This window comes from Aegilops tauschii, chromosome 2 (genome assembly GCF_002575655.3).
Source record: "Aegilops tauschii subsp. strangulata cultivar AL8/78 chromosome 2, Aet v6.0, whole genome shotgun sequence".
Classification (NCBI taxonomy): Eukaryota; Viridiplantae; Streptophyta; class Magnoliopsida; order Poales; family Poaceae; genus Aegilops; species Aegilops tauschii.
This window is the reverse complement of record NC_053036.3, coordinates 103,872,641-103,899,205: the sequence shown is the minus strand read 5'-3', so window position 1 is coordinate 103,899,205 and position 26,565 is coordinate 103,872,641. Positions and strand designations below refer to the sequence as shown.

The following is a 26,565-nucleotide window of genomic DNA, read 5'->3' as shown; positions in this document are numbered from 1 at the left end:
AACGCCTACTCGTGCATACGTACGGCCAGGGCTCGTGTACATGGTTGGGTTGGAACGGAGAAACTGCGTCGTCTTGTTCATGGGGAGGCAATGTAATGCGTCATGTTCATCGGGAGGCAACGGAACGCGTGTTGTTCATCGAGAGCCAGCCGGCTTGGATGGAACAGCCGATGGAAACAAGGCCTGGCATACCGCAGAACGGAGGAAACGGCCTTGTGTTCGACCGGCCAGTCGAAATGGGATCATGTTCATCGGGAGGGGTCTGGCGTACCACAAAACGGAGGAAACAGACTTTTATTGGACCTCCTACGATCGAAACGGGGATCTGTTGACCGAGAGGGGTGTGGCGTACCGCAAAACGGAGTAAACGGACTTGTGTTAGAGCGCTACGGTCGAAACGGGGGTCCTGTTCATCGGGAGGGGTGTGGCGTACCGCAAAACGGGACTCCACGGGATACTGTTCATCTCCACCGTCGACCTCCTCCAGCCTCGATGGGCTACTGTTCATCCACCGTCGACCTCCTCTAGCCTCCACCTATGACTGTTCATCCACGGGCTCCTGTTCATCCAGCCTCCACCGCTCCTCCACCGGCTACTGTTCAACCAGCCCTCTCCACGGGGTCCTGTTCAACCACCCCTCCACGGGCTACTATTCATCCACCCCTCCACCGGCTACTGTTCAACCACCCCTCCACGGGCTACTGTTCATCCACCCCTCCACCGGCTACTATTCAACCAGCCCTCCACGGGGTCGTCCTATTCATCCAGCCCTCCACGGGGTCCTGTTCATCACCTCGATCGATCGGGGTCCTATTCATCCAGCGGCAACGGCCCCTACTACCACGGGGTCATGTTCATCCAACCCCCCACTGGGAACTGTTCATCCAAACCCCCCCCCCCAACAACGCTCACTGTTCATCAAGGGAAGGAGGCAGCAGTGTTCGATCGGCTTCAGTTAGCAGCAGTAGCGAACGAAGGAATCGCTCGATCGGGTTCAGTTAACAGCCATCGATCGATCGCTCGGATTCAGTAACGCGTAGCCTGCAGTGCAATCACTCGGGTTCAGTAGGCGAATGCCTCTCTCGGGTTCAGTTAGAGCCCAACGCCTCGCACCCACGCGCGTACGTGTACGAGAGAAACGCGCATCGTTCGGCCCCCGACCACCCACCGTAACCGGGAACTCCCCGATATATTCCGCGCCCTCGCTTCTACAAAGGAAATATGCCCTAGAGGCAATAATAAAGTTGTTATTTATATTTCCTTATATCATGATAAATGCTTATTATTCATGCTAGAATTGTATTAACCGGAAACTTAGTACATGTGTGAATACATAGACAAACAGAGTGTCACTAGTATGCCTCTACTTGACTAGCTCGTTGAATCAAAGATGGTTAAGTTTCCTAGCCATAGACATCAGTTGTCATTTGATTAACGGGATCACATCATTAGAGAATGATGTGATTGACTTGACCCATTCCATTAGCTTAGCACTGGATCGTTTAGTATGTTGCTATTGCTTTCTTCATGACTTATACATGTTCCTATGACTATGAGATTATGCAACTCCCGAATACCGGAGGAACGCTTTGTGTGCTACCAAACATCACAACGTAACTGGGTGATTATAAAGGTGCTCTACAGGTGTCTCCGATGGTGTTTGTTGAGTTGGCATAGATTGAGATTAGGATTTGTCACTCCGATTGTCGGAGAGGTATCTCTAGGCCCTCTCGGTAATGCACATCACTATAAGCCTTGCAAGCAATGTGACTAATGAGTTAGTTGCGGGATGATGCATTACGGAATGAGTAAAGAGACTTGGCAGTAACGAGATTGAACTAGGTATTGAGATACCGATGATCGAATCTCAGGAAGTAACATACCGATGACAAAGGGAACAATGTATGTTGTTATGCGGTTTGACCGATAAACATCTTCGTAGAATATGTAGGAGCCAATATGAGCATCCAGGTTCCTCTATTGGTTATTGATCGGAGACGTGTCTCGGTCATGTCTACATAGTTCTCGAACCCGTATGGTCCGCACGCTTAACGTTCGGTGACGATCGGTATTATGAGTTTATGTGTTTTGATGTACCGAAGGTAGTTCGGAGTCCCGGATGAGATCATGGACATGACGAGGAGTCTCAAAATGGTTGAGACATAAAGATTGATATATTGGACAACTATATTCGGACACCGGAAGTGTTCCGGGGGTCACAGGATAATTATCGGAGTGCTGGGGGGTTATCGGAAACCCCGGGGGAACTAACGGGCCAACATGGGACTTTTGAGAGAGAGAGGAGGGGGCCTTAGGGCTGCCCCCCCCCCCCGGGAGTCCGAATTGGATAAGGAGGGGGACGGCGCCCCCTCTTTCCCTCCCTCTCTCCCTCTCCTTCCTTCCCCCTTCCCCTTCCTAGTTGGACTAGGAAAGGGGGAGTCCTACTCCTACTAGGAGAAGGACTCCACCCTCTCCTTGGCGCGCCCTAGGCCGGCCGGCCTCCCCCTTGCTCCTTTATATACGGGGGCAGGGGCACCCTAGAACACACAACAGACATTGTTCTTAGGCGTGTGCGGTGCCCCCCTCCACCATAATCCACCTCAGTCATATCGTTGCAGTGCTTAGGCGAAGCCCTGCGTCGGTAGCTTCATCATCACCGTCATCACGCCATCGTGCTGACGAAGCTCTCCCTCGACACTCTGCTGGATCGTGAGTTCGTGGGACATCATCGAGCCGAACGTGTGCAGATCGCGGAGGTGTCGTACTTTCGGTGGTAGGATCGGTCGATCGTGAAGACGTACGACTACATCAATTGCGTTGTCATAACGCTTCCACTTACGGTCTACGAGGGTACGTAGAAAACACTCTCCCCTCTCGTTGCTATGCATCACCATGATCTTGCGTGTGCGTAGGAAAATTTTTGAAATTACTACGTTCCCCTACAGTGGCATCTGAGCCAGGTTTATGCGTAGATGTTATATGCACGAGTAGAACACAAGTGAGTTGTGGGCGATAATAGTCATACTGCTTACCAGCATGTCATACTTTGATTCGGCGGTATTGTTGGATGAAGCGGCCCGGACAGACATTATGCGTCCGCTTACGCGAGACTGGTTCTACCGACGTGCTTCGCACACAGGTGGCTGGCGGGTGTCAGTTTCTCCAACTTCAGTTGAATCGAGTGTGGCTACGCCCGGTCCTTGTTGAAGGTTAAAACAGCACATACTTGACGAAAAATCATTGTGGTTTTGATGCATAGGTAAGAACAGTTCTTGCTCAGCCCGTAGCAGCCACGTAAAACTTCCAACAACAAAGTAGAGGACGTCTAACTTGTTTTTGCAGGGCATGTTGTGATGTGATATGGTCAAGACATGATGCTAAATTTTATTGTATGAGATGATCATGTTTTATAACGAAGTTATCGGCAACTGGCAGGAGCCATATGGTTGTCGCTTTATTGTATGAAATGCAATCGCCATGTAATTGCTTTACTTTATCACTAAGCGGTAGCGATAGTCGTAGAAGCAATAGTTGGCGAGACGACAACGATGCTATGATGGAGATCAAGGTGTCGCGCCGGTGACAATGGTGATCATGACGGTGCTTTGGAGATGGAGATCAAAGGCACAAGATGATGATGACCATATCATATCACTTATATTGATTGCATGTGATGTTTATCCTTTATGCATCTTATTTTGCTTAGTTCGGCGGTAGCATTATAAGATGATCTCTCACTAAATTTCAAGGCACAAGTGTTCTCCCTGAGTATGCACCATTGCGAAAGTTCGTCGTGCCGAGACACCACGTGATGATTGGGTGTGATAAGCTCTACGTTCACATACAACGGGTGCAAGCCAGTTTTGCACATGCAGAATACTCGGGTTAAACTTGACGAGCCTAGCATATGCAGATATGGCCTCGGAACACCGAGACCGAAAGGTCGAGCGTGAATCATATAGTAGATATGATCAACATAGTGATGTTCACTATTGAATACTACTCCATCTCACGTGATGATCGGACATGGTTTAGTTGATTTGGATCACGTGATCACTTAGATGATTAGAGGGATGTCTATCTAAGTGGGAGCTCTTAAGTAATTTGATTAATTGATCTTTAATTTATCATGAACTTAGTACCTGATAGTATTTTGCATGTCTATGTTGTTGTAGATAGATGGCCTGTGCTGTTGTTCCGTTGAATTTTAATGTGTTCCTAGAGAAAGCTAAGTTGAAAGATGATGGTAGCAACTACACGGACTGGGTCCGTAACTTGAGGATTATCCTCATTGCTGCACAGAAGAATTACGTCCTGGAAGCACCGCTAGGTGCCAAACCAGCTGCAGGAGCAACACCATATGTTATGAACGACTGGCAAAGCAAAGCTGATGACTACTCGATAGTTCAGTGTGCCATGCTTTATGGCTTAGAACCGGGACTTCAACGTCGTTTTGAACGTCATGGAGCATATGACATGTTCCAAGAGTTGAAGTTAATATTTCAAGCAAATGCCCGGATTGAGAGATATGAAGTCTCCAATAAGTTTTACAGCTGCAAGATGGAGGAGAATAGTTCTGTCAGTGAGCATATACTCAAAATATGTATAACAATCACTTGATTCAACTGGGAGTTAATCTTCCTGATGATAGTGTCATTGACAGAATTCTTCAATCACTGCCACCAAGCTACAAGAGCTTCGTGATGAACTATAACATGCAAGGGATGGATAAGACAATTCCCGAGCTCTTCGCAATGCTAAAGGCTGCAAAGGTAGAAATCAAGAAGGAGCATCAAGTGTTGATGGTCAACAAGACCACCAGTTTCAAGAAAAAGGGTAAAGGGAAGAAGGGGAACTTCAAGAAGAACGGCAAGCAAGTTGCTGCTCAAGTGAAGAAGCCCAAGTCTGGACCTAAGCCTGAGACTGAGTGCTTCTACTGCAAAGGGACTGGTCACTGGAAGCGGAACTGCCCCAAGTATTTGGCGGATAAGAAGGATGGCAAGGTGAACAAAGGTATATGTGATATACATGTTATTGATGTGTACCTTACTAATGCTTGCAATAGCACCTGGGTATTTGATATTGGTTCTGTTGCTAATATTTGCAACTCGAAACAGGGACTATGGATTAACCGAAGATTGGCTAAGGACGAGGTGACGATGCGCGTGGGAAATGGTTCCAAAGTCAATGTGATCACGGTCGACACGCTACCTCTACATCTACCTTCGGGATTAGTTTTAGACCTGAATAATTGTTATTTGGTGCCAGCGTTAAGCATGAACATTATATCTGGATCTTGTTTGATGCGAGACGGTTATTCATTTAAATCAGAGAATAATGGTTGTTCTATTTATATGAGTAATATCTTTTATGGTCATGCACCCTTGAAGAGTGGTCTATTCTTGTTGAATCTCGACACTAGTGACACACATATTCATAATATTGAAGCCAAAAGATGCAGAGTTGATAATGATAGTGCAACATATTTGTGGCACTGCCGTTTAGGTCATATTGGTGTAAAGCGCATGAAGAAACTCCATTCTGATGGACTTTTGGAATCACTTGATTATGAATCACTTGGTACTTGCGAACCATGCCTCATGGGAAAGATGACTAAAACTCCGTTCTCCGGAACAATGGAGCGAGCAACAGATTTTTTGGAAATCATACATACTAATGTATGTGGTCCAATGAATGTTGAGGCTCACGGCGGGTATCGTTATTTTCTCACCTTCACAGATGATTTGAGCATATATGGGTATATCTACTTGATGAAACATAAGTCTGAAACATTTGAAAAGTTGAAAGAAATTCAGAGTGAAGTGGAAAATCATCGTAACAAGAAAATAAAGTTTCTACGATCTGATCGTGGAGGAGAATATTTGATTTACGAGCTTGGTCTTCATTTGAAACAACGCGGAATAGTTTTGCAACTCACGCCACCCAGAACACCACAGCGTAATGGTGTGTCCGAATGTCGTAATCGTACTTTACTAGATATGGTGTGATCTATGATGTCTCTTACTGATTTACCGCTATCGTTTTGGGGTTATGCTTTAGAGACGGCTGCATTCACGTTAAATAGGGCACCGTCTAAATCCGTTGAGATGACACCTTATGAACTGTGGTTTGGCAAGAAACCAAAGTTGTCATTTCTTAAAGTTTGGGGTTGCGATGCTTATGTGAAAAAGCTTCAACCTGATAAGCTCAAACCCAAATCGGAGAAATGTGTCTGCATAGGATACCCAAAGGAGACTGTTGGGTACACCTTCTATCACAGATCCAAAGGCAAGACATTTGTTGCTAAGAATGGATCCTTTCTAGAGAAGGAGTTTCTCTCGAAAGAAGTGAGTGGGAGGAAAGTAGAACTTGATGAGGTAACTGTACCTGCTCCCTTATTGGAAAGTAGTTCATCACAGAAATTTGTTCCTGTGACTCCCACACCAATTAGTGAGGAAGCTAATGATGATGATCATATAACTTCAGATCAAGTTACTACCGAACCTCGTAGGTCAATCAGAGTAAGATCCACACCAGTACGGTAATCCTGTTCTGGAGGTCATGTTACTTGACCATGACGAACCTACGAACTATGAGGAAGCGATGATGAGCCCAGATTCCGTGAAATGGCTTGAGGCCATGAAATCTGAGATGGGATCCATGTATGAGAACAAAGTGTGGACTTTGGTTGACTTGCCCAATGATCGGCACGCCATCGAGAATAAATGGATCTTCAAGAAGAAGACTGACGTTGATGGTAATGTTACTGTCTATAAAGCTCGACTTGTTGTGAAAGGTTTTTGACAAGTTCAAGGAGTTGACTACGATGAGACCTTCTCACTCGTAGCGATGCTTAAGTCCGTCCAAATCATGTTAGCAATTGCTGCATTTTATGATTATGAAATTTGGCAAATGGATGTAAAGACTGCATTCCTGAATGGATTTCTGGAAGAAGAGTTGTATATGATGCAACCTGAAGGTTTTATCGATCCAAAGGATGCTAACAAAGTGTGCAAGCTCCAGCGATCCATTTATGGACTGGTGCAAGCATCTCGGAGTTGGAATAAACATTTTGATAGTGTGATCAAAGCATATGGTTTTATACAGACTTTTGGAGAAGCCTGTATTTACAAGAAAGTGAGTGGGAGCTCTGTAGCATTTCTAATATTATATGTGGATGACATATTGTTGAATGGAAATGATATAGAATTTCTGGATAGCATAAAAGGATACTTGAACAAGAGTTTTTCAATGAAAGACCTCGGTAAAGCTGCTTATATATTGGGCATCAAGATCTATAAAGATAGATCAAGACGCTTAATTGGACTTTCACAAAGCACATACCTTGATAAAGTTTTGAAGAAGTTCAAAATGGATCAAGCAAAGAAAGGGTTCTTGCCTGTGTTACAAGGTGTGAAATTGAGTCAGACTCAATGCCCGACCACTGCAGAAGATAGAGAGAAAATGAAAGGTGTTCCCTATGCTTCAGCCATAGGCTCTATCATGTATGCAATGCTGTGTACCAGACCGGATGTGTGCCTTGCTATTAGTTTAGCAGGGAGGTACCAAAGTAATCCAGGAGTGGATCACTGGACAGCGGTCAAGAACATCCTGAAATACCTGAAAAGGACTAAGGATATGTTTCTCGTTTATGGAGGTGACAAAGAGCTCGTCGTAAATGGTTACGTCGATGCAAGCTTTGACACTGATCCGGATGACTCTAAGTCACAAACCGGATACGTATTTATATTGAACGGTGGAGCTGTCAGTTGGTGCAGTTCTAAGCAAAGCGTCGTGGCTGGATCTACGTGTGAAGCAGAGTACATAGCTGCTTCGGAAGCAGCAAATGAAGGAGTTCATATCCGATCTAGGTGTCATACCTAGTGCATTGGGTCCAATGAAAATCTTTTGTGACAATATTGGTGCAATTGCCTTGGCAAAGGAATCCAGATTTCACAAGAAAACCAAGCACATCAAGAGACGCTTCAATTCCATCCGCGATTAATTCAAGGAAGGAGACATAGAGATTTGCAAGATACATACGGATCTGAATGTTGCAGACCCGTTGACTAAGCCTCTCTCACGAGCAAAACATGATCAGCACCAAGACTCCATGGGTGTTAGAATCATTACTGTGTAATCTAGATTATTAACTCTAGTGCAAGTGGGAGACTGAAGGAAATATGCCCTAGAGGCAGTAATAAAGTTGTTATTTATATTTCCTTATATCATGATAAATGTTTATTATTCATGCTGGAATTGTATTAACCGCAAACTTAGTACATGTGTGAATACATAGACAAACAGAGTGTCACTAGTATGCCTCTACTTGACTAGCTCATTGAATCAAAGATGGTTAAGTTTCCTAGCCATAGACATGAGTTGTCATTTGATTAACGGGAACACATCATTAGAGAATGATGTGATTGACTTGACCCATTCCGTTAGCTTAGCACTTGATCGTTTAGTATGTTACTATTGCTTTCTTCATGACTTATACATGTTCCTATGACTATGAGATTATGCAACTCCCGAATACCGGAGGAACACTTTGTGTGCTACCAAACATCACAACGTAACTGGGTGATTATAAAGGTGCTCTACAGGTGTCTCCGATGGTGTTTGTTGAGTTGGCATAGATCGAGATTAGGACTTGTCACTCCGATTGTCGGAGAGGTATCTCTGGGCCCTCTCGGTAATGCACATCACTATAAGCCTTGCAAGCAATGTGACTAATGAGTTAGTTGCAGGATGATGCATTACAGAACGAGTAAAGAGACTTTCCAGTAACGAGATTGAACTAGGTATTGAGATACCGACGATCGAATCTCGGGCAAGTAACATGCCGATGACAAAGGGAACAACGTATGTTGTTATGCGGTTTGACCGATAAAGATCTTCGTAGAATATGTGGGAGCCAATATGAACATCCAGGTTCCACTATTGGTTATTGACCGGAGACATGTCTCCGTCATGTCTACATAGTTCTCGAACCCGTAGGGTCCGCACGCTTAAACTTTCGGTGACGATCGGTATTATGAGTTTATGTGTTTTGATGTACCGAAGGTAGTTCGGAGTCCCGAATGAGATCATGGACATGACGAGGAGTCTCGAAATGGTAGAGACATGAAGATTGATATATTGGACGACTATATTCGGACACCGGAAGTGTTCCGGGGGTCACCGGATAATTATCGGAGTGCCGAGGGGTTATCGGAAACTCCGGGGGAATTAATGGGCCAACATGGGCCTTGTGAGAGAGAGAGGAGGGGGCCTTAGGGCTGCCCCCCTTGGGAGTCCGAATTGGACAAGAAGGGGGGCGGCGCCCCCTCTTTCCCTCCCTCTCTCCCTCTCCTTCCTTCCCCTTCCCCTTCCTAGTTGGACTAGGAAAGGGGGAGTCCTACTCCTACTAGGAGAAGGACTCCCCCCTCTCCTTGGCGCGCCCTAGGCCGGCCGGCCTCCGCCTTGCTCCTTTATATACGGGGGCAGGGGGCACCCTAGAACACACAACAGACATTGTTCTTAGCCGTGTGTGGTGCCCCCCTCCACCATAATCCACCTCGGTCATATCGTTGCAGTGCTTAGGCGAATCCCTGCGTCGGTAGCTTCATCATCACCGTCATCACGCCTTCGTGCTGACGAAGCTCTCCCTCGACACTCTGCTAGATCGTGAGTTCGTGGGACGTCACCGAGCCGAACGTGTGTAGATCGCGGAGGTGCCGTACTTTCCGTGCTAGGATCGGTCGATCGTGAAGACGTACGACTACATCAACTGCGTTGTCATAACGCTTCCGCTTACGGTCTACGAGGGTACGTAGACAACACTCTCCCCTCTCCTTGCTATGCATCACCATGATGTTGCGTGTGCGTAGGAAATTTTTTGAAATTACTACATTCCCCTACATCTACCACGGTTTTTTCCATCATGGACGGCCCAAAGAATGTCATGCAGCTGCGTCTTCGGCCCGCCAGGACGAAAAGCCCATTTTCTGTCATGATTTTTTGTCATAGAAGTAGGGCCCCACCACATCTATGATGATAGCGGGTTTTGTCACAATTATCGTCATAGAAGTGTCATAAGTATGACAGAAAAAAAATTCGTTCGGCCCAAAATGTCACGGATGTGTCTTTTTTTGTATTGTATGTCTTTTGCTCTCGCCTTTTCTTCCACATCAAGAGTACCAATGAGATCTGTAACAGAAAACTCCTGCCTCTTATGCTTCAGAGAGGTAGCAAAGTTCCTCCACGAGAGTGGAAGCTTAGTGATGATGCCACCGGCAACATACTTGTCCAGCAAAATACAATTGAAGTGCTCAATTTCTCTAGCAAATGATTGTATCTCGTGAGCTTGCTCAACCACGGAGTGCTCATCAGTCATCCTGTAGTCATAGTTGTTCCATGACATACAGCTCAGTGCCGGCATCCGAGACCCCAAACTTGGCCTCGAGTGCGTCCCACATATCTGTTCCATTATCAATTGACACATAAGCATCAACTATGTTCTCACCAAGAACATAATGATCTAAAATGTAGGTTACGTATAGTTTGTTTTCCTAAATACATCGTGAATAGGTCATCCAATAGCCCAAAAGACCCCTAGTTATCAAGAAAGAAAATTACAACTAAGATTGAAGAACCCCTTGAGCTTGATGTCTACATCTGTCACCCACCTCCGACGCCGCCACAACGGCCACCGAAGGGAAATGGGACTGAACACCTCTCTACCCAAGCTTGATGCGGTGGACAAGGCAGCACTCCAGACACGCCATCGAACTCCATATGTGAAACCCCTGTGTGACAACATTGAAAGAGAAAACCTGACTCGCAACCTTCAACCATAGGTTCAGTTGTCGTCGAAGTGGATCATCATCGACACCCGCTCCCGAACGAGCTCTCGCGCCTTGCACCAATGCCAGGGCGAATATCCTTGCATCGGCGGTGCCCGAGGACAGAAGTCCACCGCAAGGATGCCGCAGCCGTCACGCCATCCCGCTTGAACAGACTAGTTCACGTATCCATCACCGGCCATAGAGGAAGATGCCTCGTTGGAGAAGGATCAGAAACTTCTTTATCCTACATCGTCGTCGCTGAAGCCAAGACATCGAAATGGCCAAAAACTAAACTAATAGGGCCCTAAACTTAAGCTACACACGCTCACACACGTGAGACCTGGTGGCCCCTGTCATCACCGGTCATCAAGAGGTTGTCGGCGAAGGGGAGCCACCAGTGAACGACACCGGAAGGCTTGCCGCCCTTACAGCGGCTAGATCACGTTCCTTCGATTCTATGTACTACCGCCGCTTACATCATGGGAAGGGGTGTCATCTTATCTCTAGCGATGAATGATGAGGAGACACAGAGCATCAAGATCGTGTCACGACCAAAGCCAGGCACCTCCGTAGCAGGATCATAACTCAAGGGGATTCTGGGTCAATGCATCCCCCATCCATGCGCCTACGAGGAGTTAGCTAGTGGACAACAGAACATAGCCATGAGCCTTGGAATGTGTGTCATGTAGGACGCACCAACCAATGGCATACATTGCATCTCAGAGGCCCACTTCTTGAGGTCGTGCCAATCCCGACTCTGGTAACCCATTCTCACAAGTGAGACCAATGTCTCCTGTTGCCACAACCAACCCAAGAAGGGAGAAGCACCTCTTTAAGGAGGGGACGACATAGGCATGCAAATTTGGAACCTTTAGGGTACCCTCCGACCCTACTTAGTTCAACCAAATGGACTAAAATTTCAAACATAGTGTGAATTTCTGAAAAGTTGGTTTATTTAATTGAACTAAGGAGAGTCAGAGGGTACCCTAAAGGTTTCAAAGTTGCATCCATAGGACGACATAGTGGCATCTCTATCGCCTAGACCGTGAACCAAACATAGGTTTTCCTCCAATGCTTGAGGCGGAGAAGGCTCGGTCAAAACCATGGCAATGCCTCCAAAGAGGAGCGCAGACGTCGGCACTGTCAAGCATGGATTTGCCCCCGGCCATGACCATCAGCCCACAAGGACTGACAAAGCAAGGCTACAACAGAGGTGAGGGAGCATGTCTAGGATCGTCACCAATCTCATCTCCGACCAACAAACGTCGGCTCCACCGGCCGCGAGCATCCCACCACAGGCTCTGCCCTCGTCGCTACCCACCCCATGCAACCGCCCAACAGGCCAGATCCAGCACCAACGTAGGGGAGGGTTGAGATGATGCCACTAGCTCAAGAGAGAGAGTGCTTCCACAAATGGTAGGCACATAGCTTCACAAATGGTCTCATAATTCAAAGCGCACAAATCTATCTTCAACTCGTGCTTCCACAAATCTTTGCCTCAAGCTGTGTGCGCTGGGCAGTATAAAGTGCAGTTGGGTCTTCGGAGGGAGGCAGCCAAAGCCGGAACTCACCACGTGTGGATGTGGCAGCTGGCAGGTGTACATACATACATACAGCGCAAAATATACACAAACCACGCACACATTCGCAAAATATACTCAGACCCCGTAGACCAACAAATTTTTCCTTTGCAGCCGTCGCCATTCTGACTTAACTAGAGGTGCCACCGCCGCCGATCAACAAACACAAGCAGTGTCTGATCTGATCTGACCTGGTCCAATTTATGTACTGCGCTGCGGCCAGCCAGCCAGGCCGTCTCAATGGTGCCTGCCGTGCCGCGGCCGCGAGCTCCCCGCGGCCGCCGCGTGGTTATTACGGGAGCGCTCGTGCCGCGCGTGGGACACCAGCATGTCCGACTGCGCCAGCCTCCTGCTGAACTCGCTGCCCGCCGAACGCTGGCTATGGCTATCTCCCTGCAAGACAAAAACATTTGGCGATCAGAAAACCAAGTGCAAGGTGCTGGAGGCATGCCAGAACTTAGAAGGCAACGGCGCTCACTATTCTGACTCGATTTGAGCCTTCCAGCAGCTCGATCGTCTCATCCATCTCCATCATCTTCTGCTGGAGGTTGTCTTTCTCCATCTACAGCAGGAACACCAAAGTTCAGGGTTGGACAGAACACTAGTATGTTTCCGAAGTTCGATCTAAGTCGTCATCTGAACCTGTAGCATTTCGTTCTGGGCCTCGAGCATCTGCTCCCGCTGCTCCAGCTGTTCCACGAGCAGCTGGGTCTCCAGCAGGTCCGCCTTCCTTTGGTCCATGTCATCAAGCAAGCTTTAAGCACAGAAAAGTATCCGATATCAGGTCATTTGTGGCATGCACGGTTGCAACTGAAGATAAAAGCATGAACGGTTAAGAGTCGTCACCTGTCTCTTTCTTGAATGAGATGGCCGAATTGTTCTTTGAGGACGTCAAGTTCCTCGTCCTTGATTGACAATGCAGATGAAGATCGATAGATAGAAATTGTCAGCTTGCTATATGATGGGACAATGTAAACAGAAATTTGCTAGTGGGGTTGTGACCTACCTTTGCCTTCGATTGTTCGATTTGTTCCTGGGATGCTACTAACAGCTTGTGCACTTCTTCTTGGTCAAGCAAATTCTAAACATGGCAACAGCAAATCTCATGTAAGTGACCTGGTTGGTAGACAATGAGCCCTAATGCTGATTAGCTCCGTAGAGGTGCTGCCGCAACTTACAGCATAGTTTGTCATGTCTAATTTGACGCCAAGTAGCTCCCTTATAACATCATGTGTCATGCTATCCACGGCTGCCAGTCTTGACGTAAGCAAGCATATCTATGAACAGAAGAGAAAATATGAGCATCACCTTTGAGGCACTTCATTCTACACTGGATATTGGATTCATATTCTTTATAGTTAGAAAATTAGAAATGAACAGATAGAACACAGCTGTGTTTTCATTGTCTCCCAGTGAATGTGGGACACATTCTATGTAGTCCGTATTGAAATCTCTAAAAAAGACTTATATTTAGAAACGGAGGGAGTACATGCTTGTGTTTATGACAACAACCATGGTCTCAACAACTAGCCAGGAGATCTCTTAACCAGTAAGTGTATTTGACCATATTGTAATCTAAGGACATATGTGGTATTGGGACACAATATTCTCTAATTAGCAGAAGCTGTCATTTTCTAAAATAAATAGCAGAAGCTGTAATTTTGCTAAGTCCAAAAACCGCAACAACATACATGTTGACCATTTCCCGTTAATTGGCCCAAACTACAATGCAAAGACGAGCAAAAAGTATGACCTGTTTCTGTTTGTCACTAAGCAACGCTTCAAGTTCTTCAATTCGCTGGCGGCCTAAAGAGATTTCTTGATCCTTCTCAGAGTTCATTTGTTGAACAATGCTAGATATGCACCTAAAAGGTGAACCAGATCCTCTTGTTCGCCCTGAAGGCTTTTCCACTTTTGTATGGACAGCCTCAGAATTAGATTCATGTGAACCAAAGTTCTGTTTAGAAACCATGTGCTCCATTTCCTGATACTGCACGACAAGAATTATTAGCATATGTGTAGTGTTGGATACTTGTATAACCATGTTGGCAAATATATAACAGCTGAAGGTCTTCTACCTTCTCCTGAAACAGCAATGATTGTGCTTCTGAATGCAGGACCAGCTCAGCTATATGCTCTTTGCACTGCCTTATCTATGTACATGAAAAGGACATACTAGTATAAGGTTATTCTAGTAAATGAAACTAAATTAAGATTATTTGGAAACACAAAACTCCGTGAATCGTGTATGATCGCTCCTGCATATACCTCCTCATCTTTACGTTTTGCTTCCATTACGAGTCCTTCAATCTTCCTTCTAGTATCTTGATGTGCAATAATCTCAGCTTGCAATCTCCTATCATAAAAATGCATTTGACTAAATGATTATACAATTACATCTGGTTATGTCTTTTAAGAAAAATCAGATGAATAAATTCTCACTTTTTTAGTTGGCATCTCCCTGGACACAATTCCACGTTCTCATCACATTTTGAGGCATTTTCTACAGTAAGCATCTCTTCAATTGCTTGAAATTCAGCTTCGGATTGTTTGTGCGCTTGGTAGCTCCTTACTTCCTCTTTAAGGTTGCATACCTTCAGTAAAATCCGATATGTGATGAAACTCACCATTCGCATTAAAGCCTAATTATTCACCACTTTGCTTTGCACCAACCATTAGAAGATTACACCCTAATGGCTCAATGTATATCATTGCAAATGAAAATTTTGGGCTGTATAATATTACTTAGCCATCTATCTTCTGAAAATTACTGACGTTCCATAATCTTCGGAGCAACCATGTGTAAAATATTACATTTCTTATGCAAAATCTCAAAGAAAAATCTATCAAAACAGTGAGCACCACAAATCAGAGAAATGAGCAGCTTACCTCTTCCTCAAGAACAGTTATTGTAGATTCAAGTTCTCCAACAGAATGTTCAAGAATTGTAACCTCCACATCTTTCTCTTCTGCGTAGATTTTACTTATCTCTGCAGCCTACAAAAGCAGGGCAAGTGAAACTTCATACAAATTGGATGGAAAGCAAAGGGCGCTAGTAACACAACACTTACTTGCCGAGCTTCAATAGCAGCAGCTTCATTCTCCTCAGCTAAAGCCATTGACATCTCAAGCTTGTCATTTAACTTGAGTATCTCTGCTTTGAGCTTTCCATTTTCATTACATAACATTTTGATATTATTACTTAGTTCTTCAATATCTGACCTAAGACGTCCCTCTTCAGAAGAATTAAGCAATATAATTTCACTCTCCAATCCCTCTATGACCTTAGCTTTGTCTTCCAACAGAGCTTCTATTTCACCAGTCTTCACAGTTTCCTCTTCCAGCATCACTCTCAGATCATTGTTCTCCTTCGATAGCGCAGATGATGAAACTTGATATTGCTCTAACTCTGATCTTAAAATAATGAGTGCAGCACCATTTTCAGCCAGTTCTTCTACTAGTGTCTTCTGTTTTGCCAACATGTCTTCTGTCTCAGAATTTTTAATCTCAAGTTCTCTTTGAACCTTTCTAAGGGCATTCGACACTTCGTCAGCTTTATCTTTCATGTCCTTCGCATATGAGGTAGACTCTTGCAATAATTTCAAGTCAAAAGACAATCCTTCAGCGATATCACTTTTCCGGTCAAAGTCTCTTCTTAGTGATGCGTACTCTGTACTGTGACCAGCCTGAGAATCACCATTCCGTAAGCATATTTTCTGACGTGTCAAAGCTTTCTTCTCGATACTACTAATGTCATTAAGGAGTCTGCTAAGCAAAGGTGCATTCTGAGAACCTTCTTGATCAGATAGTAACAGATAACCAAAAAAATCTATGGCAAAAATCAAATTATGTTGCACCTTATTCAGAACAGTAACAAACTGCTTCTCATTTTCTGTTCCATCCCCCATAATGTCTTCTTTATTGATAAATTTAGACAGTGGAATCATTAACTGCGCCAAATGATGCTTGAGACACTGAACATCATTCAAAAGAGCAGTATTGTCTTCCTCTCCTGAGTGATCTTGTATCCTTTCCTTGCATTGTTGTGGAACAGCTGAGTGTATTTGTTCGCTATCCAATTTTGCAAGTGCAGCAAGAGGGTTTGCATAACTTTGTTCATCGCAAGCAACACCTGGATATGTCTCAGCATTCTTAATGCAGGACACTTTGTTGACGAAAATATCCCACTTTTGAGCAATATTGAAAATTATGTTCTTAATAACAGCGATATCGTATGCACTGTCTGCATCAAGAACTTCCAGTTCAGCAGCACTGCCTATTGGAACTACATGCATGGATGATGTGTCCTTTCCTTCATCCACCATATCTGTTATAGATATAACATGCTTACTAGAGTTGTCAGGAATTGCTTGAGTTTCATGAAGAAACATAGTATTGCTGCCACCCAGATCAAATGAATCAACTTGTTGATACATGCATGTATAAGCATTCACATTAAGGTGATGGAGCTGCTGAACTGAAGAACTGCCTTTTTCTTCTAGAAGTGATTCAATGTTTACCAGATAAGATCTTGAATCACTTATCCACCTCTTTAAGTCCTGCCCAATATTAATAATTTCCGAGCAAAGTTCAAAGAGTTCCATTGTAGCAATCCTTTGCAAATGGTGAAAAGATCCCTTCATTAGAGTAGCAATGTTTGTCATCTCGTTGGTACATTCATTCATCTGCTGATTTAATTTGCTGTAACTCTGTGTTGTACAAAAACTTGACGCTTCAACCTCCTGCAACTCATTAACCAGAGAACTTTTCTCCGCCAATAAAGATTCCACTGCTTGGCTGCAATTATCTCTGTCAAGCTTTAACTCCTCATTGGCCTTCAACAAAGCCGAGAGCATAAGGTTGGCCTCTTTCATGGTTTCTTGAGCATCCTCAAAATTTGAAAATAAGGCCAAAACCTTATTTGACTTATCCTCGACGAGACATAACACATCGTCGAGCTTTGACTACAAGGTATTGGAAAAAAATCATATTATCAGTCATATTGTTTATAACCCAGAAGAAAGTTAACAAGAAAAGCATGGAGAATGCCATGACATATCCATGGTATGCATATAAAATTTCTTGTATCTGAACTGATTCCAGAGGTTATGTTCCATGTAATATTCATTTTGTATCTTGATAGCTGATAAGGATGATAATCAACTTCTACTGATTTAGAAATGTCTGAACAAATTGCACAGATTTCTATGTGTGGCATTTGATCTCATGGGATGATCACAAAACCAAATGTGAGATATGATGAGTGTATCTGGTTAGAATAATTAAACTTTGATACAACACATGTCCATGAAGCACAATCATTACCCTGTACATGATTGTAAGATAATTTCCTGAATTTTTTTATTCAAATATATTTCAGTGTAGATCTAGAATTCTACTCCCTCCGTCCCATAATGTAAGACATTTTTTGGCACTAGTGTAGTGTCAAAAAATGTCGAGTATATTTTTAAGAAACAAAGTTTGTGACTTAGTAGGTAAATAAAGGAAAACATCAGTAGCGGCGCAGAAGCTCCCTGCTAAACATCACTTTTGCTATTCGCAAGTCAAAATATGCAAAATAGAGTAATTGACTGTCCAGGTAATGTGTACTTCGCAAATAGTTACAGTAACCCTGATTGTATCCCCATTGAGGTGTGGAAAGGTCTCGGGGACATAGCGATAGTATGGCTAACCAAGCTTTTCAACCTCATTTTTCGGGCAAACAAGATGCCAGAAGAATGGAGACGGAGTATATTAGTACCAATCTTCAAGAACAAGAGGGATGTTCAGAGTTGTACTAATTACCGTGGAATTAAGCTGATGAGCCATACAATGAAGCTATGGGAGAGAGTCATTGAGAACCGCTTAAGAAGAATGACAAGCGTGACCAAATATCAGTTTGGTTTCATGCCTGGGAGGTCGACCATGGAAGCCATTTTCTTGGTACGACAACTTATGGAGAGATATAGGGAGCAAAAGAAGGACTTGCATATGGTGTTCATTGACTTGGAGAAGGCCTATGATAAGATACCGCGGAATGTCATGTGGTGGGCCTTGGAGAAACACAAAGTCCCAGCAAAGTACATTACCCTCATCAAGGACATGTACGATAATGTTGTGACAAGTGTTCGAACAAGTGATGTCGACACCGATGACTTCCCGATTAAGATAGGACTACATCAGGGGTCAGCTTTGAGCCCTTATCTTTTTGCATTGGTGATGGATGAGGTCACAAGGGATATACAAGGAGATATCCCATGGTGTATGCTCTTTGCAGATGATGTGGTGCTAGTTGACGATAGTCGGACGAGGGTAAATAGGAAGTTAGAGTTATGGAGACAAACCTTGGAATCGAAAGGGTTTAGGCTTAGTAGAACTAAAACCGAGTACATGATGTGCGGTTTCAGTACTACTAGGTGTGAGGAGGAGGAGGTTAGCCTTGATGGCCGGGTGGTACCTCGGAAGGACACCTTTCGGTATTTGGGGTCAATGTTGCAGGAGGATGGGGGTATTGATGAAGATGTGAACCATCGAATCAAAGCCGGATGGATGAAGTGGCGCCAAGCTTCTGGCATTCTCTGTGACAAGAGAGTGCCACAAAAGCTAAAAGGCAAGTTCTACAGGACGGCGGTTCGACCCGCAATGTTGTATGGCGCGGAGTGTTGGCCGACTAAAAGGCGACATGTTCAACAGTTAGGTGTGGCGGAGATGCGTATGTTGAGATGGATGTGTGGCCACACGAGGAAGGATCAAGTCCGGAATGATGATATACGAGATAGAGTTGGGGTAGCACCAATTGAGGAGAAGCTTGTCCAACATCGTCTGAGATGGTTTGGGCATATTCAGCGCAGGCCTCCAGAAGCTCCAGTGCATAGCGGACGGCTAAAGCGTGCGGAGAATGTCAAGAGAGGGCGGGGTAGACCGAATTTGACATGGGAGGAGTCCGTTAAGAGAGACCTGAAGGATTGGGGTATCACCAAAGAGCTAGCTATGGACAGGGGTGCGTGGAAGCTTGCTATCCATGTGCCAGAGCCATGAGTTGGTTGCGAGATCTTATGGGTTTCACCTCTAGCCTACCCCAACTTGTTTGGGACTAAAGGCTTTGTTGTTGTTGTTGTTAAAGGCGGTCATGAGAACAGGTAAGTTTGACAATGGACTCAGTAAGTTTTATGATGAGCAACTAACATTGAAATTTTAAGGTACAGTCTTGCTTATTTGAAGTCAAATGATATACTGGTCCTTCATATTCTTGACGGAAAAAGTACAGGTAATGTGTACTCCCTCCGTTCCAAAATAGATGACCCAACTTTGTACTAACTTTGTACAAAGTTGAGTCATCTATTTTGGAACAGAGGGAGTACTTCGCAAATAGTTACAGTAAAGGCGGTCATGAGAACAGGTAAGTTCGACAATGGACTCAGTAAGTTTTATGATGAGCAACTAACATTGAAATTTTAAAGTACAGTCTTGCTTATTTGGAATCAAATGATACTGGTCCTTCATATTCTTGACAGAAAAAGTACAGTCTTGCCTACTTGATTTCACTAATGAGGAAAATCCTGGTGAGTTATCTCCTGTTTTAGCTACAATATGAAGCTGTCTACGTAAATAGTATCATGGACTATCTTCACTTCATATCAGGTGCATTCATCCGTACAGTGTATGTAACTACAGTAAAGACTGCATACCTGGTAGTCTGGATTAGCTTTATTGGCTGCTGATCCATCTTCACTACGAGTCCGCTGTGCACTCATGTCATTCAAGCTGTCGAGGAATAGAGGTTCATCACGAGAATGCTCTACTGCTTCTGACAAGTCGCAATTTTTCCATTCCACATTGCAATCCTTTTGGTTTACTGGTCTTTGTGCTTCCTGAGAACTTTCATCATTATATAACTGCTGAGCTTCAGTGATAGCAAGTGTTGCACCTCTTAAGATGTGCAACTTTTCTTTCACTTCCCTGCCCATTCGCTGTGCATCTTGTAGCTCAATTTGAAGCCTGAAGATTATTTTCTCCTTTTCAATGCTAACTTTCATAGCCTTCTCCACATGTTCACTGACAGAATTATTGCTGTAAGGAAATGAACTAATCATATTATCAATATTCTGATATGCATCGTCTAGTGATCTGCAGCCATCTGTCAAGAAGCTTGTTAGATCAACTATTGCAACCTCCCATTCCTCAGATAAAGAGGCAATTTCTACATCTTTGGCCACAATGATCTCTGCAAGCCTGGTACTTTCTTCAGCCATAATAACTAGCTTCTCTTTGAGCTCTTGATTTATGCTTTTAATGTGTGCCAACTCGGCCTGTAACGTCTGTTTGCTTGAGCCCACTATTTCAGTCTCTTGATGACACAATAAAGTCTCACCATGCAAACATATATCCATATTTGGTACGTTTTCATGTATTTGATCCATCTCATCCTGCTGTAATTGCAATGTTTCTTCATTTTCTACGTGTCCACTAAGAACAGTGTCTTTGTCAAGTACATTGTGTGAAGATCCAAGAGCCAAGCTGTAGCACTGAGACACTTCATCACTACACTCTGGCACTTTTGTAGAATCATTCAAATCACATCTTTCTGAATCGAAGTGATTCAAATGAGAACAGGATTCCTGGTGTCCACTAGCAATTTCTGAAGGAAGATTGAGTTGAACTGATTCCGTAATATTAGTTGACATTCCAGCACCATTGGGCGTTAAACATGAAAAGTTCCATCCCACTGGATCCTGATATAAAGTTCAAACAAGAAAATAGTTAAAGTGAATATCTAGTTACTGGGTATAAATCAAAAGTGTGCAAAAAATCTCACGGGTTGCATCTGACTAATCTCTGGAATCCCACAATTCTTCTCTGCCGTCGGAACAACCTGAATGGTGATGTGCATCCAAACATTGTATGTAATTCTGGACACAACAAATAGCATAAAGAATTGCTGGTGGCTACAAAAATTGCATACGTACTTGGTGCGTGCTAGACATCTGGTATTGTTTCAGTTCACAGCGCAGCTTATTTACTTCACTGCAAACAGCATGAATAATCATAACCATCAATTACCAAGATACCCAAAGCAAGCAGACATAACGTGAGTACAATAAGTATCAAAAGCCAATCCTGATAATTATGAAGTATACATACATGAAGGAAAAAACAATCAGACCCAGACCCAGGGTAATTAATGAAACTGCCAATTGAGTACATCGGGATTTCATTACAGATGGATGCGAGGACAAGTTTCACATAAAGTTACTTTAATGAAATTTACTACTGTGCACTTTCTATATTTCACAGAAATGTGAGAATGTGAAAATATGCAGCTCCATTCACTTTCTCACCATGGAAGAGTTAAATCATTTTTGTCTTCTAGAACTCAAATGTCTTAGTCAAGAGTACCATATAATGCATGCCTAGCACATCATTGTTATTGTAAATGTAAATATGCATTGAGATGATAAGATTTAGTTGAAAACTTACCGTGCAAGCAAAACATTATTTTCTAAGCATGCATCCAGCTCCTTCCTGCAATTGTCTAGATCCTTGACAATCTCGTCACCCTAAATGCATTGCATCGCACATCAACCACTTGCAAAAATTCAGGTTATTCTTCAGTATTACATTTGGGACATGTGGTTAATCAAGTTTAGCTTCCCTTATATTAGTTAAGATGTGACAATATTGTTTACTGTTAATTTAGTCTAAGGTTTTGACCGTCTTCTGAAACAGAAGAAAAATAACCATAGCCATGTGGTAAGTACTTTCGGAAGTAAAATTATATCCAAGTGAGAACACACCTGTGCTTCTAAATTCCTAGGAGGTGCTGCATACTTCTGCTCAAGAATATGAAGGAACTACACATATAACAAAGTTAAGAGTGTGTCACTGGAGAAAATGAGATCGAGCAAAAGGGAGTTCAGGGAGAACAAGCATACATGATTACGCAAAAGAGATATCTCCGTTAATAACATCTCTCTTTCCCCTTGCTTGTGGAAGTTCTCAAGCCTGTATATGAGTACATCAGAATAAGCTATCACCAATTTATTCATGTAAGCAAAATATATGAAGTGTGCAAATTTGTCAGGGCTCAATGTAAATTGAAACATTACGTTCTAACTTGCTCGATTAATCTCTTGTTTTCAAAAGCAAACTGAGTCAGTTGAGGATTTTCGTCGAATTGTTTTTGCAGTAGCTGAATCTCTTGGGACATTGCAGCATTTTCTTCAACCATATAGCCATCCGATGGCACTAGATCATCAGCTAACATATGCAATCTTTTTAATTTTTCGTCACGGAGTTTCAGCATCATTCTCAAGCGTTGGGAATCAGATTCCTTCAGGTCAACCTGCCAAAACAGAAAGCTGGTGCCGCTCAGTATTTTAAAACACAAATAGTTGCTACAATAAGAAATTATTAGGTTCTGTGTTTTGAAGGATATAAAATATCCTAGAACAATCTGCAATAGAATTACCAGACGATTCAAATGCTTTATTTCAGCCTCCAGCTTCCTGATATCCAACTCAGCTAGTTTCTCTCTCCTAAGGCTCCCAACAAGAACATCTTCCAGATGGCTAACCTGATATTAGATATATATGTATTAATAATTGGCTGCAACTTGCAAATAATTTATAGTGCACCATTATTTATTTTCCAATGAAGTAAATCATGCTATATGACCTTTTGCTTTAGAAGACTCAGGTCACAGCTTGATTGATGATCTTCAGCTAAAGTATTGTATTCTCTATCAGAGCCTGAATTTAGCAGGAGAAAGCTAGGCGGTCCAGGGGCATTTTGCTGCTTCCTCAAGCATGTCAACTGATCCTGGTAAACATAATTAAATAACTTAACTAGAAAGCACTTCTATAATCAAGAAGAGAGTTGCCATGATAAAGCTTACCTTTAGTTCTTCTATCTGCCTTTGTAAAGCCATAACATCTCCTGAAGCATCTTCATTTACTTTTGCCTAGCACAACAGAAGAAACCCCAAATGAGTCGACAAGATAAACTTTCTATATAAAAATTTCAACATGCTTAGAATTACATTGTTTTGAATCAACTTCGCGCGCTGAGCAAACTTCAAGGTACTCAGTGTCTCATTGGAGGAACTGCAATAGTGTAATTCATTTATATGTTAAGCATACTGTTAAGATCTAGAAAACAAACTGAATACAAGAATAAAGGTGCACAATATCGGTACCAAATAGACGGGCTGATGTTGGCAACTATTGTTGTTTTAGAGTTTCCTCCAAGGGAATCCTAGAGAAGATGATACAATGAGCCAGAGAAGACAATAGACATAAACAGATAGAAGACTCAAACTCATTGTGAATTTGAACCTGGAGGAGAAATGTAAGCCTTGAGTCTCTATAAGGCACATGGCGGCTTTTTCCATTTGCAACATCCACAAGAGTCATGATAACAAGCCTGAAATGGTATAGCTGGATTATCACTATGAACAGTACTTCTTCAAAGAAATTGTCAATTTAATACCCAAATACATTCTATGCTAATATAACAAAGAACCTTGTAATGAATGCTAGAAGACGTTATGAACTTCCACAAATGTTTCATTTAAAAAAAGGGATGCCACCACCAAACTATAACATTTTCACAACTGAATACACAATGTGTAACACAAATGTGGTTATTTTCATATGTTGCAAGACAAAATATGAATATGAACTGTGTCAAAATTCATGAATCTTGTCTGAGAGCAATAGGTACCCAAGAGTTGACAAGGATCTGTTAATGTTCGCAGCTTCTTTCAAGCGGTCTCCTTCAGCGCCCGAGCTTTTCTGCCTAGTTTGAATTCAGTTAGTATTTGTGAAGGCAAGAAAAGGTTGTCAACTTGTCACCTTTATTCTGGAACTCACCTCTCAGAACCAGCAAGATCAACCAAATTCAAACGCCCAAAGCGGAGGTGTGTCATTGAATCCCTTTCCCAGTGACTCTCAATGACACAAGTGAAGACGCTATGTGAACGGCTGCTCTCACTGTTCATATTTGTAGCTGCCATTTTCCTATTTGCAACCCCCTAAAAGAAATTTTCAAAAAAATAAATAAAATCATTAATGTAAGTTAGCACATGCTCATTTTAGAACCTCAGATCCAATGCAACATGGAATGAAGAGACGGTATTCTTTCACCTGTAATAATAACAACATAACATCTTTAACAGATGACACATAACACTCCATTAGGTTCTCAACATATACACCTTTCTTTATATCTTCACGGATCTACACAAGACAGAACAAATGTGAGACATCACATTCCATTCATGCATTATCAATTCTCAAGTACTACCTCTGTAAACTATATAAGATCTTAGATCACTACTTTACAGTGGGAGTACTAAGCATGCTACCTGAAGATTAGTTGATGATGGTTCAAGTAGATCAGTTATCTGCTCATTGTATATCTCCAGAAAAGAGCATTTGCAGATGTACTTCAATTTGTCCTCTCTTCGCCTTTCCTCTTCCTTCACATAATATATGATTTAGGTCTGTCTATTGGCAAGCATTCACCAAAGTACTAGCCTGGCATAAAAACACCTCACCTCCTTTATCCGAGCGAATAGATACTCGAAAATACGAGGCGTCAAACCAGAATCATTGCTAAGTTCATTGCCATCCTTACTAAGCTCTCCCATCATTGTGTAAGTTTTGCCACTCCCTGTCTGTAAAAACCATATGTAGCACTATATGTCAGATGAATTCTTCTGCAGGATCAAAAATATGCATATTAGTGTTACCTGGCCATAGGCAAACAAACAGCCGTTGTATCCAGACATGCAGTTCTCCACCATTGGTAGACCAACTACCCTAAACAGCTTTTCCTGAAATCGTTGTAGAGAATATTTCTTAGGCTAAAGGATGACTTACTTGGAAAGAAATCTAAGTTAGTTGCAGTACACAAGACATGCCTGTGATATTGTTTCACATGCGACATGATCAAACGTGAACATTGTTTCAGGGTGTCCTGTCCAGCTCAATGTCTTTGAGCTATCCTGTATCAAACATCTTTTTTGACCATACGCAGTGCTCTCGGCGGCACTGATTGGCCTTAATCGTACCAAAACCTGTAAATCACACCAACATTTAGATTTCTCAAAGAAAGGCACCAACATTTAGCCCTATTAGCTTCAGAACCACGGCACCGTATGCATACTAAAAAAAATCAGCCATGGTATTAACAATGAAATCACAATTGGTACTGTAAACATGATGGTGGATAACATTACGCGATTTGGTCATTTCCACGACACGCAATAGGCAATACTTAGGTAATCATATAGTCCATTTTATTTGTGATGTTTGCTAGTTTAATTGGACACGGGATGGTCATGTACGTTGTATCATTGGCTCGCTGCAGCATTTCACTTTGTGCAACCCTTTATTTAAAGAAACACCAACCTGCACATTGCGATCCATCCAGAAGGCGGGGTCCTCGTCGAGCTCAAAATGCGGCACCTCCACGGGCACTTCCGCGGCCGCCAGATCCCTCAGATCAAACACCCTCTTCGCGGCCCCGCCAATCGAGGAGCTCCGATCCCTGACCCCAGACGCCGCCGCGCAGGCCCTGGGGGTGCCCGCCAGCGACTTGGGCGTCCCCGGCGCGGACCGCGGGTTCCTGCCCGGGTCGGCGATGGCCGCGAGGGGCGACCGCGGGGGCAGCGAGAAGGGCGGGGCGGCCGCGGAGGGGGAGGACGAGGAGGGCGCGGCCGCGAGGTCGTCGTTCTCGTTGGGCTCCGACGCGGCGCGGCGGGAGGCGCGGGTCGTGGATGCGCGTCGGCCGCCGCCGCCGCCGCCGGGGGCGGACATGGCGGAGGGTGGGGGTGGAGCGGGAGGTGGAGTGAGGTGGCGTGGAGCTCAGCTCGGGTGGAGGGGAGTGAGGGGGGAGCGGGGTGGTAGCGGAGACTAGTAATGGCCAACGGGGTCTTGCTGCTGTGCTGGGGGGTTCTCCGCTCGATTTCAAATTTCGAACTGGGGTTGCGTTGCGAGGAGGCAGGGGTGGATGGATCTGAGTCTGACTGAGCAACTGATGAGTCATCATTTTGACTGGCCTTTCGGCCGCTCATGTCGTTAAGAACTGATATAGAGTACTTTAAGTGATCTGAATGCTCTTATATTTTTTTTACAGAGGAATTAGTAAATAAT

The 26,565-nt window shown here is 43.7% G+C and overlaps 1 protein-coding gene across 2 annotated transcripts; it reads right to left on the bottom strand.

Moving 5' to 3' along the window:
• Positions 1 to 12,234: 12,234 nt before the first annotated feature.
• On the bottom strand, positions 12,235 to 26,247 carry LOC109756567 (kinesin-like protein KIN-12E). Of its 2 annotated transcripts, XM_020315415.3 has the most exons (33): positions 25,822 to 26,247; positions 25,332 to 25,487; positions 25,161 to 25,244; positions 24,966 to 25,085; positions 24,774 to 24,887; positions 24,553 to 24,645; positions 24,280 to 24,440; positions 24,131 to 24,205; positions 23,743 to 23,830; positions 23,604 to 23,662; positions 23,448 to 23,511; positions 23,304 to 23,369; positions 23,084 to 23,227; positions 22,878 to 22,982; positions 22,516 to 22,751; positions 22,342 to 22,411; positions 22,204 to 22,260; positions 21,887 to 21,966; positions 21,376 to 21,433; positions 21,225 to 21,281; positions 20,098 to 21,141; positions 15,481 to 17,373; positions 15,299 to 15,406; positions 14,852 to 15,003; positions 14,678 to 14,765; positions 14,488 to 14,562; positions 14,163 to 14,399; positions 13,588 to 13,686; positions 13,416 to 13,490; positions 13,256 to 13,314; positions 13,052 to 13,163; positions 12,888 to 12,971; positions 12,235 to 12,802 (listed from the first exon to the last, which is right to left on the bottom strand). In XM_020315415.3, exons 1-33 carry the CDS (start codon positions 26,227 to 26,229, stop codon positions 12,647 to 12,649), a joined length of 6,477 nt encoding a protein of 2,158 aa, XP_020171004.1. In that variant the 5' UTR covers positions 26,230 to 26,247; the 3' UTR covers positions 12,235 to 12,646. The 2 variants fall into 2 exon arrangements, with proteins under 2 accessions (XP_020171004.1, XP_020171006.1); XM_020315417.2 differs by lacking the exons at positions 24,553 to 24,645; positions 24,774 to 24,887; positions 24,966 to 25,085; ... (1 more) ...; positions 25,332 to 25,487; positions 25,822 to 26,247 and having other exon boundaries at positions 24,131 to 24,201.
• Between the last annotated feature and the right edge of the window lie 318 nt (positions 26,248 to 26,565).

Bases quoted from the DNA above. Each gene is read 5' to 3' on its own strand.
- LOC109756567 (XM_020315415.3), bottom strand. From the start codon at position 26,229: ATGTCCGCCCCCGGCGGCGGCGGCGGCGGCCGACGCGCATCCACGACC. The intron at 22,261-22,341 runs GTATGCTTGTTC...TTATATGTGTAG, and splicing joins TATCTCTTTTGCGTAATCAT to TTCCTTCATATTCTTGAGCA. The intron at 14,766-14,851 runs GTGAGAATTTAT...TTTTTATGATAG, and splicing joins GGGAGATGCCAACTAAAAAA to GAGATTGCAAGCTGAGATTA.